We start from the raw sequence: 13,905 nt of genomic DNA on the forward strand, positions 1-13,905 counted from the left end.
CAGAGAGCCCTCTATCCTGGGAGCACTAAATATGAAGGGACAGCAGTAGGCTTTCCACATACATTTTTTATATATGTATTTTTTGGTAATTTTCATCAGTCCTGGCACTTGAACGCAGTGCCTGGGTGTTCCTGAGCTTTTTCACTCAAGTCTAGTGTTCTACCACTGAGCCAGAGCGGCACTTCCGGTTTTCTGGTGGTTAATTGGAGATAAGAGTCTTACAGACTTTCCTGCCTGGGCTGGCTTTGAACCATGATCCTCAGATCTCAGCCTCCTGAAGTAGCTAAGATTACAGGCATGAGCCATCCATACCTGGCTCTACACAGTATTAAGTGATTAAAACTTGAGTGACCAGGTTGGGTTCTGAAGGGCATCTAAATTTTGTCTCTCTTTTCTAGGCTGGTAGAAGAATCTTTTAATATAAGAAAGCCAAACTTAATTTTCTCCTGGCCTGACCAGTGGCAAGGAGGGTTCCCTTTTTGTGTGTATGTGCCAATACTAGGGCTTTGAACTCAGGGCCTAAGCATTGTCCTTTAGCTTTTATGCCCTTTTGCCACAGCTTTAGTTCTGGCTTTATAATTAGAGATTAATTAGGGATAAATAAAGAAAGATAAAATAAATTAAGACAGAGATTCCATCTGGTTAATTAGAGATGATTCTAATAAACTCTCTTTTTTGAGCTAGCTTCAAAGTGGGATCCTCCGACCTCAGCATCCTGAGTAGGATTACAGGCATGAGCCACTGGTGTCCAGCAAGGAGAGTACACTTCTAAGGTATGATGTGGGTATGGAGAGATGGCTGAAGCCTGGGTTCAAAGCTTAGCTTGGTCTTGATGCACGTCAACCAATCTCTCTTCATCTTGCTTTCCTTAGCAAAATGGAGCCAATTCTAGCTCACTCTTATAGTAGAGAAAGGCTGTAGATGTGAAAAGCAAATATTAGGAAATCATGAAGCTATAGGTAACAAAGTAAGAGAAAATATTTGCCAACCCTGTATCTGATCAATGATATCATGTATCTAAAATATACAAAGAATACTTTAAACTCAAAAAATAAGAAAGCAATTTAAATAATGTACAAAAGAACTGATGGACATAAGAAGAAGAAATGCAGGTGACATATACAGGTCTTATTTCACATGGAAACAACAATGAAGTTGGCTGTCATGCTAGGTACTCTAGAGGCTAACATCAGGAGGATCTCAGTTCAAGGCCAGACTGGGAAAAAATGTTCCAACCAAGATAAAGCTAGGTATGGCAGCACATGCCTGTCATCCTCAGGATGTATAAATGGGAGGACTGAACTCCAGACCAGTGGTAGGTAAATAGGGAGAAGCGAGACTCTATGAGTAAAATAATTAAAGCAAAAAGGGTTAGTTAGGGATAGGTGTATGGCCTTGTGTTAAAACTGCAGTGCTACCAATGAGTAAATAAAAAAGCATGATGTCATTAGATAGACATATTGGAATGGTCCAAATCCAAACCACAGAGGAGGATGCAGGACAACAGGAACTCTCATTCATTGCTGGTTGAAATGCAAAATGCTATTCCTACTCAGCAAGACAGTTTCTTACACAGCTAAACATGTTATCTATGATCATTGGTATTTACCTATACTCTTTGGTATTTACACAAATGTTCTGAAATTTTAAGGCCCACCAAATATCTATACATGAATGTCCAGATCAGCCTTCTTCACGTTATTTATTCTTTTGTACAATGGAATATAACCCAGTGATTAAAACAAATCAAACTGGACTCTAGTGGCTCACAGTTGTAATTCTAACTACTCAGGAAGCAGAGATCTGATAATCATGGTTCAAAACCAGCCTGGACAGGAAAGTATATGAGACTTATCTCTAATTAACCCCCCAAAACCCAAAAGTAGAGGTCTGTCTCAAGTGGTAGAGTACCAGCTTTGTGTGAATAAACTGAAGGAAAGCACCGAGGCCCTGAGTTCAAGTTCCAGTACCAGCACACACCAAATATTGAGGTATCAGCGTTGAAAAATCATAGAGAAACAAATACATACTGATTGGTGAGTGACTCTTAAGCTACAAAAACTCTAGACTATACAATTCCATATGACATTCCATGTGACTACAGATGATATTCAGGGAAAGAGAAAACTATAGAGACAGAAAAACAACAACAAACAAACCAACCCAATGCTTGCTAGAGACTTGTAGGAAGAGGGAGGATTTAATAGGTTGAACACAGGCAGTTTTAGGGAAGTGAAAGTACTTCATGTAATACTATAATGGGAAATATCTGTCATGATGAATCTGTCAGTATAAAAACAACATACAAAGTGAACCTTGATATAAACTGTGGACTTTAGCTAATAATCATGGATCAATATTGGTGCATCAATTGCAACAAATGTACTGCACTAATACAAGATATTCATTATGTGTTAGGGATGAAATAGTTGGGAAGTCTGTACTTACTGCTCTATTTTTCTGTAAATTGCTCTCTGAAAAGTGCTAGGACAGTGCCGAGTACACAGCAGGTGCTCAATAATTGGTGGTTTAGGGCTGGATAGGAGGCAGGCAGAAAGCCAATAGCAGAGACACTTAGAAATAGACCCATCTACCTGCAGAGGCGCAGCACTATTATGTGTGTTCATTAAAGGGCAGGATTCAACTGTAGGTACACCAGATACCAGAAAGATATTACAAGCAATGGTAGGGCCCTTATGGTTTATTTATTCCTTCTGGGAAATGCTAATATCATTCTGTGTCCCTTTATTCTTCCAACTTCATATAATTAGAAAGATAAAAAATTGTGTTTACCCACATGCACGTGGAGAGAGAAAGATGTGGTGGCAGAGGATGTAGAAGCAGCTTATATGAGGTAATTTACAAGCAGCCTGGATTGTTCATTATGCTCTATCTACATTTTGCAAGCTTGAAAAAAAAACCAGCTAATTTGGTGCTTCCCATTTGATATTCAAGACAAGGAGAGGAGTTGAGAAGAGTCATATGGAGGAGAAGCAAACTCCTTGATGGTGGGGTGAGATAAAGGGAGGTGCTTGGCTCCTCCAGGTTCACAGAGGAGGTAGAAGGAGGCAAGGATTGGCTTGTGCTGTGGAGGGGGATGGTGGCTGCAGGTGGAAGAGAGACAAAGATGCAATTACAAGGACTCAGAGGTCCAAAGACCTCTTCTAAACATAGCTCCAGGGGTCCATCACCCATGTTTCCCACAAACATGCTCCTCCTTGCTTTTGGTTAAGAACCAACAGTATATTGATAAATGTTTTACAAACAGTTCTGTGGAAGGAAAAAGGTTTTGATGTATAATTTCTGCTGATGTCTGTGGTGTAAATGCTCCCAACATGACCGATTTCAAGCTACCAGCATAGCATCGACCAGCTCACACTATGCCTAAAGTCTGTCCGGATGCTGTGTATTACTTGCAATTCTCTACTGGCAGAGAACACTACCTCACCATACCCTTCAACGCCTGATGGTCAGGGACCATGTCTTCTCCCATGTCCCCTTTCTCCACACACTGTCTACTCCCCTTCGAGAATTTGCTGAAATACTCCATGTCCACTCCGACCACAGGGCCCTTCCAAGAATGACAATGTACCTGGGTCCTGAACTCAGACCCCTCCTCTCCTCACAGCTGACTCCTCACCATACCTGTGAACTGAATATATACTGTGCTAAGACTCACAGCCAGTTCTTGTTTTTAGCAGAAAAGATCTAAGGGGATGGGTGTGTTGAGGCCTGCCACACCCTAACAGTGTCGTGGGATTATTACCACAGGTAATCTCTTTCCTGGAACTTGGACTTAACCTGACTATAATGTCAAAATTCTCTCTAGCTTTGCAGACTGGCTGCAAGGTTAAAAAAGATCAGACATGAAAGTACTTGGTAGGTTGCAAGGACAATCTACCTACATATGTCAATTCCATTTGATTATCTTTACTGTAGACCACTGATTATCCAATTGTGCTCTTTAGAGCAGGAGTGTAGGTAACACCTGAGATCTTCTTAGAGATGTTGATTCTTCGACCACACCTGAATCCACACTTCCTGAATCATACACTGTAGGTGGGACCTGGCTTTGTGTGTTTTAACAAGGTCTCTAATTAGTGTTCAGATGTGGACATCCACTTTACTCTTACTTGGGAAAGATCAGGAAGGAGATTGTACTGGACCATAAGGCTAGAGACCCCCAGGTGCAGGAATTCACTGTGGGCAGGGTATAGGATGCTCCAGGTATTCTGAAAGCTGTGTGGACACTATGTCATTTGATTTTCACAGTAATTCTGAGATATATATGTATATATATATATATATACACACACACACACACACATACATATATACATATATATGTACACACATGGATACACACACATATATACATGTACATACATATATACATGTTTATAAATGTATATATGTATGTATATACACCTGTCTCACTTTCTGGGTGAGAAACTCAAGGCCAGGAGAAGGTATAAGGCTGAAAGTTTCTTTATAGAGTGGTGGAATCCTTATCTAAGCCAGACCTTTCTTCTACTACTTCTTACTGCCTCTCAGTCTCCAGTGATAATCCGCTGTCCCACTGTGGTCCCATACCCACCCAGAGGGGAGAGTTCAGCTTCCTCCTCTGCATAGATCTCACTCAAAACAAACCACAGCCTTCTCCTTCATCATCATCTGTAACCCAATAAATCAGCCATTGTAAGTCACATCCACTTCAACACAGAATTGCTTCTAGGAGCCGGGGCTGGGGAGAGGAATATCATTTGGATATTTGATGTTGTTTCCTCCCTGTCTTGTGGGCCCTGAAGAAGGTAAAGAAAGGGTGTAATTTTTCAGAGCAAAGAGATTTGACTCATTACAATGAATTGTGGAGCCAAAAAACCATTTCCTAGACGTATTGGAAATGTTAATGCTATCATCATGCAGGGGTTGGTAGGGAGGGGGCAGGTAATTCTGCCTGAGACTGCCTGGGTACCTCATTGAAGCTAAAGGTCTGACATTCTATCTTGATTGAATTCCCATTACAGGTGGGGTGGTGGTGGTGGTGGTGGGTGGGGGTTTGGGGACAACATGGAGATAGCCTGACATTCCATCATTCCATGCACCTTCTAGTCCTGCCGGATCCATGCTGGCTGAATTTTGGAGGCTCCTTCTGTGAGACCCTGGGAGGATGGAGCTTCAGGAGAGAAGGGCTAGAAAGTAGAAGCACCAAGAGAGACTAGAAGTGTAGAGGTCCCCACAGTGCACCTCTTTGAATTCCTGAGCATGCCAGTCAGGCAATGACCCACTGAAGGGCTTTCCTGAAGGAACAGTGAAAGGGTTTTCTGTTTTTGTTTTTAAATTTAGATTTCATCAGCATCAGGACAAGGATTAGGTGAAAGAAAGTAATTTGGGAGGAGGTACCAGGAAATACTAGAGAGAGATTGGGAAATGAGAAGGAGAAAGGGAAGAAATGAACAAGGATGGATCTCCATCAGTAGCCACTATGGCCAACTCAGGCTTAATCCTGCTGAGAAGTGGGAGGAGTCACAGGACATGGACAACCAGTTTATGCTACTCAAGGGGAGAGGAAACTGAGGGGTACTTCAATCAACGACTCTTCTAGACAGTGCCACAAGCAGACAGAGAAGGCTCAGCAGCCAGAATGTGATCTCAGGTAGGGTATTCTCCATCCTTGGTCCATCTGTTGTGTTTTTTTTTTTTTTTTGCCTGTGAACTCAAAGAAGCTAGACTCTCATCTAGACTTGAAAGTCTCTGACTCACCAGCTTCCATATTCAGTCAACTTAATTTGGTATCTTGTGCTGGAATCTGACCTATGACCACCTCACAGGTGAAAATGCAAGGTCAGAGAAATGATGAGATTTGGCCCAAAGATATGGACAAGGTAAATGACAGACTGAGATTAGAACTTGGATCTGCCTGACCTTGAGTCAAAGGCTCTACTGTTTATAAGTCCACTAGACTTCTGAGCCCAGTGGCTTTTCCTAGCTTGGAGGATTTCCTGTGTGCCCACAGATCTACACTCCACCTTCCTCACACCGTTCTGTCATGTAGTAGGCTGGTTTCTGGAGACTTTTAAGCTAGAACATCTATCAGCCTGACCTGTGAGACTTTCAAAAATACACATTACTCTGCCCTGCCCCCACAACTTCTGACTTAGGAAATCCAGGGTAGAGCCCAAGTAGCATTTTTAACAAGTTCCCAAGTGATCTTGATATTGTCCCTGCTAGGATCTAAGTTTGAGAACCATTACCTGGGCAGACAGCTTCCTCTGCCCTTTGGTTTCTGGTTGGCTCAATCAATAGAAAACCAAGGTGAGGAGATGGTGGACAGAGGAGAGCCGGTTAAGGTACACTTCCTTTTAGCTTTATTTATTAGAGTTAGTCAGCATAAAGGTCCTAGTGATCTCTCACCAGTATCAGAATCTTTCTTGGTCAGCATTAGTGTTTATCTCTACTCCTAGATCTCACTTTCATAAAGCATCTCTTGGTTATTTCTCTTCAGATTACACGACTAGAAAATTTCTCTTGATCCTTCTGGGAACCCAATGATCTCAGAAAGGAGCTCCACTTTATGAAATTTGTAGCCCAAGACCACTTCCTCTTCTAGCGCCATCTACTTCCTGCCAGGCCAGGAAGTGCCAGAAGGTACACACAGATAATGTTTTGGTATTCTCTAAGTATCCCCTTGCAGACAAGTCTCTGCCTTGGAGCTCCCTGGAAGCAAAAGGCTCTTTGTTCTTACTTCCTTGGTTAGTTCACTTCCTTTCCCTTCACTTCCTTTCCATCTATTTTCCTTCAAATCCCACTGTCTCCATTACTAAATATGAACAACAATCTTGGAAGCAAAAGGTTATTTTGCCAAGATTTCTATTTCACTGTTTCCTTGAAGGCAATGCCCTTCCTCCTTTTCAAACCTTTTAATCTTTTCTGCTGTCCCTGGCCTGGGCCTTTGTCCTCCACTATGGCCTCTCTTGGTGCTCTGGGTTCCTTAAGATGCTAATCACACTCAGTTTTATTCTTGTGCCAAGAATATTTCTATTTATCAAGGCTCAGCAGGCTGTGCCTTTGAGAGGAACACATACAAGGGCAGGAACATTTTCTAGTCCTCTGGGCTGTTTCTCTTTCACCTTCCTCATTGTGAGTCTAGGAATTTTTCTTCCTTTTTATCCACTTCCCCACTTTGGTTCCCTTTTATAGCTTGTGCTGCTTTCTGAATTCTCTGGTGACATTGGCACTGTTTCCTTCTAGTACTGAGTGCAAGCCTGGGTCAGTCTCCCTATGCTGCATTGACCCTCAGATTAGAAAGGAGATTCAAGCTTAATTGAACCTACTGAGGAGGCATTATTAGGGAACGTGGATTCTCTCTGGATTCCATGGCCAGAGTTAATCATGGAGTGGGAGAAGAACTCTGCACAGGGAAGGTGGAAGTAAATCAGGGAAGAGGAGGCCACTGAGAAAGGTGTTTCCCAGCCCATTGCTACTATGGCCTAAGACCCTCTGAGGAGCTGTGGGAAAAGAAATGGAAGATGCCCTTCCATGGAGCAGTGAGGCCTTGAACTGTTAAGGGCTTCTCTTGGCAGTGTCCATTCTTCAGCTCTGTGCTTGGGCAGGCTTAGAGTGAAGCTGTGAATTGTGTGAGCCACAGGCTTTAAGGAGAAGCTCACAAACAGGGACCTTCCATTCAGAGCCCACAGCTGAGAATGCACAGCCAGCTGGAATCATGTGCCTTGGGCACCGTACCCATCACCCAGCCCTGTTGGCTGGTGCTACTGTGCAGCAGGCGATGTAGGTCCAGGTGTGTGGGGTAACCCAATGATGGATCTCTAATTTGCCTCGTGATTTTTTCTTCAACATCCTCTTGTTCTTGTGTCCTGTCTCCCATTCATCTCTCCCTTCCGGGAACTCATCATTTCCAGGGCTGGCTTCGTGTAGCCGTCTTCCCTCTGCCCTCCCAAATGTTTTCTCTCTCATTAGCCCAGCAGTGAGAGAGGCCCATTTTTTACACCCTGTATTCTCTTCCCCCTATGAAGTTCCTATTTGCTGGAAGCCATTCATATGCCAATTTTGGGGAAACAGAAATGCAAGATGGCTGTTTTGTCACCAAGCAGCAAAGCCATGAAGACAGGTTCCGGCTGCCCCCAGATAGTTGTCAACGGGTCTCAAAAGTCACAATGATGACAAGGGCCAATTAAAGATATATGTGTGCTCTAAGAATGAATAATAAGGCCTTGCCCAAACTTGAAGGGTCAGGACTTCCTGTGAACCTGATGACTGATCTGAGAGCTGAAGAATAAATAGCTCTTAGTAGGACAAAGGGAAGAGAAAACATTTTCAGAGGGAATGTGCAAAGGCCCTAAGTTGTGGAAGTATGTGGACAGTTCAAGGGCTAAGCAATAGTCTGTGGTTTAACTGAGGAGGATATGGAAAGCCAGAAAAGGCCTTGCAATAAAGAGAACTTAAAAGTGAGACAAACTTGCCAGGTGCTGGTGGCTCACACCTGTAATCCTAGCTACTCAGGAGGCTAAGATGTGAGGATTGTGGTTCAAGGCCAGCCTGGGCAGGAAAGGCTGTGAGACTCTTATCTCCAATTAACCACCAGAAAACCAGAGTGGAGCTGTAGCTAAAAGTGGTAGAGTACCACTAGCTTTGAGTGAAAAAGCGACAGTGCTCAGGATAAGCCCCATGACTGTCTGGGGATAAAAAAAGAGAACTATGTGAGATGTTTTCAGTAGGAAAATGACATAATCTGAGTCAGATTCTTAAGAGGTCTTGCTGGCTGTTGATAAGGATAAGAGAGAAATTGGGGACTCACTGGAAGTGGGCTGAGCAGGGTCTAGGGGAGAGCAGCTGATGGCCTAGACAAGGATGAATGATGGTAGTCCTGGGAGACTTCCCATAGATCTACATATCACCCCCTCAGGCTTTGACCTGGGATCGTGGCCCATTCATTCTGGATATCGTTGGCTCTAAGGAGGCAAGCACTAGTCTTTCCTTCTCTCATCTCTGAAAGGAAGACATTGTGAATCCTATTTTATGGAGCCTGAGGGTTATAGCAATTGCTTAAGGCCACACCACCTATAATGGTCACCATGTGCACTTGTGCTCCGATGAGGAGAATGGGTAGGTAACCAGATAGTGAGGGCATAGTAGTTATTGCATAAGAGGAGAGGATGATGGGGACCAGTTAGAGCCAGAATCCACCTGTCTGGGAGCAAGACTGCATCTCCTTAGAGCCCAGCACAGGAAGCATTCAGAGGAAGCCCGTGCATCCTAAGCCTCAATACATGTCTGCTGACTCTTTGAATCTCTCCGACATTTCACTTGCAAGAAATCTCACTGTCTGGATGACGGTCTTCCGAGAGACAAATTATAAATGTTTTCTGATTAGTGCCACCATTCACAGCCCATTCCTAAATCAGCACAGGAAACAGCTAAGCAAAACTTCTGCCTTTCTTCCTTTACAATCTGCCCGTATCTTATTCTTTTTTCCTCCAAGTTTTTTTTCCTTTTCTTTTTTCTTTTTAAACTCAGGCAATGTCTAGACAGATAAAACCAAACAAAACAAAAATTCGAGCTGTGCTAGAAATAATTTGTTATTGAAGATCTTTACCCCACCCCCAAACTTTGACTGTATTGGCTTACTCTGAGAGCTGAGACCAGCAATGCTCCCCATACATTTGATGAGAGATGTCCACAGTTCCAGATTGGCTCCCCTCGATCACAAAAGCACTGTGAGCCCTTGTTCTCATCTGGAGCAGTGCTTAGCACTTTGTCGGAAGCAACTTTGTTCTGTCTGTGTGGATGATGCTTTGAAGGCTTACCTACCAATATGTGGCAGTGATAAAAACTGTATGTTATCTGCCTGTGTCAGCTTCTCTCTTCCCTTCTTCCAGAACTGAATACCAGGTATCATGAATACGTGAATATGATTACTTCCTCACCATTCCTTGCTGGGACTACTGCAGTAGTCTGCTGATCCAAAGATGGAAACCTCAAGAATTATTTGATAACCGATTTCAGGTAAAGAGAGCTTCTTTTGCCCCTTGTTCCCAAAATCTGGTACTTAAGCCCTTCCAGAACGATACCTACAGGAAATGATGTTCCCGTATCGATTCTTATTGCGGTTTTCGTCTTCCTTAGCTGTGTCCCATGAAGCTGTCTGTCCTTCTGGTAAGGCCTGAAAAACAAGGACAGAATGATTAGAGTAGCCTGAGATGAAGATTTCACCCAGGTGTAGATGAACCAAGACAGCGAATCAGAGCCCACTGATGGGACACTAAGTATAATGTGCTACTTGTCCTGGGTTAGGTTCTGAGGAAAATGGAGTTGGCATTTTCATGGACTTGTTGATTTATTGACTCAAACATTGATACTGGGTACTGGGTATCATTATCTCACAATCTTGTCCAGTAGGGAAGTTATTTGTTCATTGATTCATCCATCCATTCATTTATACATCTATTTGTTCATTTGTAGGAATGAACATTCCTACCTTCATTTATCCATTCATTCATATACTCAACAGATGTTTACTGATCTCTTAATACACCCTGGGCACTCGACTAGGTACAATGAATACGGAGAAACAGACAAGTTCCTTTGAACATCCAATCAACTAGCAAGCACATAACTTTATGTAATCAAAGGTGCTAGAAAGAAAATAAAGCCAGATAAAGAGCTAGTGATGAGGAGCCAGAATTCTCTCAGATTCCACCATCTGGGAAGGTCTCTCTAAGCAGGTAACATTATGTTCATTTCTTAATGAGGTGAAGTAGTGGTCACACTAAGTAATACAGAAAGTGCTTCCAGGCAGAAGAAACAAGAGGGGCAAAGGTCAGATAGCAACCAGAAGATCATAGTCACTCAAGGAACTAGAGATGGAAGCCTGAGGGATGAGACTGACTCCCAATCACACACGGCACTGCAGACGCTGGCTCAGAGCGAGCATTATTCTCAGCCTCATGGAAAAACCACAAGAGGGTTGTGAGCAGGGAAGTTGTCTCATGAGCCGTCTGGCTCATGCATGGGATACAGGCTCTAGAGGAAGGCAAGGGAAGAAGCAGGGAGATCCGTTAGGAGCTTATTTTCCTTTCCTTTTTGAATAGGGCTGCCTCAGAAGCAGACTCAGAGGTAGGAGTCTGAGGACACATAGTTTATCTGGGAGGTAATCCCAAGGAGAAAGGGGGAACTAAGACAGTTGAGGTTCCCCTCAGAGAGCCATCAGTGAGTATGTCACCACTGGGGTTTTATCCCATGAGTACAGTTCACACCTCAGAACTGTCCCTCTAGAGGGGGCTGAAGGTGGTATGTATTGATGGCTGTGTACCCATCAATTCCCATCTGCCACTGACTCAGGACACCTCTTGGGGGATGCCTGGCTCTCTGCTCGTGCTCTGTAGACAGAGTGTACATGTTCTTTTGTTTGGAGGAAGCCCTCAGATGAACAGGTGCTGAGAAGAGGGAGCCATCAGTGGACACGGCTTGCAGGAGTAGTGGATAGAGGGTAGATAAATATTGGGTACCCGCATCTCTCCTATGTGGGAAAAAAGAACTGAGGGTGACCCTTAGATTATCCTTTTGAAGAACTGATTGGAGTGAGGTGTCACTTATTGAGATAAAGAAGGCTGGGGGTGGGGAGAAACAGGATTGGGAAAGCACATGTTAAACATTATGTTTTAAGTACCTAAAGTGTGTAGAACACTGCTCAGTTCTGAGAACTGTAGGGGTTGCTTTTTAAAATGTTTTGGAGAGGGCAGAGCCAGTCCTGGGGCTTGAACTCAGGGCTTAGGCATTGTCCCTGAGCTTTCTTACTCGTGGCTGGCTAGCTAGCACTCTACCACTTGAACCAAAGCTCCACTTCCAACATCTTGGTGCTTCATTGAAAATAAGAGTCTCACACACTTTCCTGCCCAGGCTAGCTTCAAACTGGGACCCTCAGCTCTCAGCCTCTTGAGGTGTTAGGATTATAGGCATGAGTCACTGGTGCCAGACTTATGAGTTGTTTTTGTTTTTTGTTTTTTAAATGTTCAAATTCACAACAATGATGGCAGCCATGTTTGAGATGTCTGGTAGACGTTCACGCTGAGAAGCTGAGAAAGAAGTTGGGTATTGAGGTCCAGAGCTTAGGAGAAAGGAAGTAATAGGAATCACCACTCAGTTTAAGAAGACAAAAATCACAGAAGAGACAAACTGGCAAACAACTATTTGGGTTGGTTTGCAGGAGTATTGAATTGAGTCATTTCATAGAAAGGAAAGATGCACATTGAGATGGGTGGGCAGAGCTTTAGCAAACCTACAGTAACTTGAGAGTCAGGTCACATTTCAATCACAGTCCCTGCTCTGCCTCCAGTGGAACAAGGTGAACTGTTTTGCCTATGGCTCTTGTGTTTCTTCTGAGGCTGGCCTGGGAACAGTGTCCATCTAGACAGCTGTCAACAGGGCAAGGAAGGGCCCTCCACCCATCCTCACAGCCAGCCTGGCTTTGCCCATTCCTCAGTGCATCCTTCCCAACTAAGGGTTCAGCAGCTCAGCAGCCATACTTTGTGGACCTCAGGGCCTTTGTGTAGATGAAGTTCATATATGATGTCACCTGTCTTGCTTGTAGTCTCACATTTCGATTGTTTTTCCCCCCTAAAGCGAGGTTGTTGGCAAGCATTTCCTATCACAAGCCAGATTGTAAGCATCCGTTGCCAATATACATACTCAGTGCTAGGGCTACAGAGTAAAAAGCAGCCACAGACAGAAAAAAAAGGAAGACATGGGTTTAATAGCATTCCACTAAATCTTTATTTAGTGTCTATAACTTGTGGGCCATGATTCTGCTCCATGCTGCAGTACTTGGATAGGTAGAAATGTGCCCTTTTTTATTCTGCCCAGCTGTTCCAGAGTCTCCGGAGGACACGGGTGGCAGGTCCCTCTGTCTGGGCTTCCTCGGCTAAGCCATGTTCTCTAACTTAGCCTTCCCCAGGACTAGGATAGTGAGATGGCTTGCCAGTTATCCGTGGATCACAATTTTGTGTGCTCCACACCCTTAGGTAAGAGTTTGGAGTGGCTGAAGGAGAAGACAAGATGTTGACTCTCCACCAATCTCTGCCCTACGTCCAGGAATGAAAAGGGAGTTAGGACAAATGTAATCTGCCAATGTAGGGCTGAAGCTCCCCTTTTTCTCCCGCCCTTTCTCTTCCTTCTTTTCTTGTTCTTTGTGACAAGAGTCTACTGCTCTGAAACCATCTTGCCATTGGCTTAGGCTTTCTCCAGGCTGTGAGTAGTTCTGGTTCCCCCTTGTAACTATTAGATTCCAGCCTTAGCCATATCCCCCCCACACCCAGTCAGGCAGGTAGAGCATTCTCCTGCAGGATGCTAAGTCTGTTGCCTGACTGCTTCGGATTATTTGCTACTTGACTTGATCTTTTCAAGGTAGATTTTTCTAGACGAAAGCCTCTGTGATTAAAAAACAAACAACAACAGCAACAACAAAAACCCAACCATCTGTACAATGGCTGGACAGGAGAGTCCAATTGTTTTCATACTAATTTCTTCAGAAATAATTGTGATGAGTATTAGTTATGTGCTGTAGTTTGGGTACAGCTGAAGTCTCTTTATGACTGCATGCTAGAATTGTTTGCGGGAGATTTTTAAGAACTCCTAACGCCAAAGCTTTGCCCCAGACCAGGGGTGGGATACGGGTACCCGGAGTGTTTAAACTCCCCAGGAGATTCTAATTTGCAGCCAGGGCTCTTTCGAGTAGTGAATTTACCTGGATTAATACTTTCCCATGAGTCTCCTCTTTCGTTTCTCTTGCTTTGGCTTTGGTCCCTCCAATCCATCCTCCACTGTAATCAGAGAGATCTTTCTAAAATGTGAACAGGACCCAGTTACTCCCTTTGTTCTTCTTCAGATTAA

At 43.7% G+C, this 13,905-nt stretch overlaps 1 protein-coding gene across 2 annotated transcripts in view; it reads right to left on the reverse strand.

Annotated features, from left to right (window-relative positions):
- Positions 1–13,905, reverse strand: part of Ptprt (protein tyrosine phosphatase, receptor type, T) — a 718,198-nt gene that overhangs the window by 46,275 nt on the left and 658,018 nt on the right. For both annotated transcript variants that reach the window (XM_013010741.1, XM_013010740.1), the window contains one exon: positions 10,093–10,180. In XM_013010741.1, coding sequence (XP_012866195.1) covers positions 10,093–10,180 — 88 coding nt within the window. The remainder of the gene's footprint in view (positions 1–10,092; positions 10,181–13,905) is intronic.

The sequence above is a fragment of the Dipodomys ordii genome, unplaced genomic scaffold (assembly GCF_000151885.1).
Source record: "Dipodomys ordii isolate 6190 unplaced genomic scaffold, Dord_2.0 Scaffold13, whole genome shotgun sequence".
NCBI lineage: Eukaryota > Metazoa > Chordata > Mammalia > Rodentia > Heteromyidae > Dipodomys > Dipodomys ordii.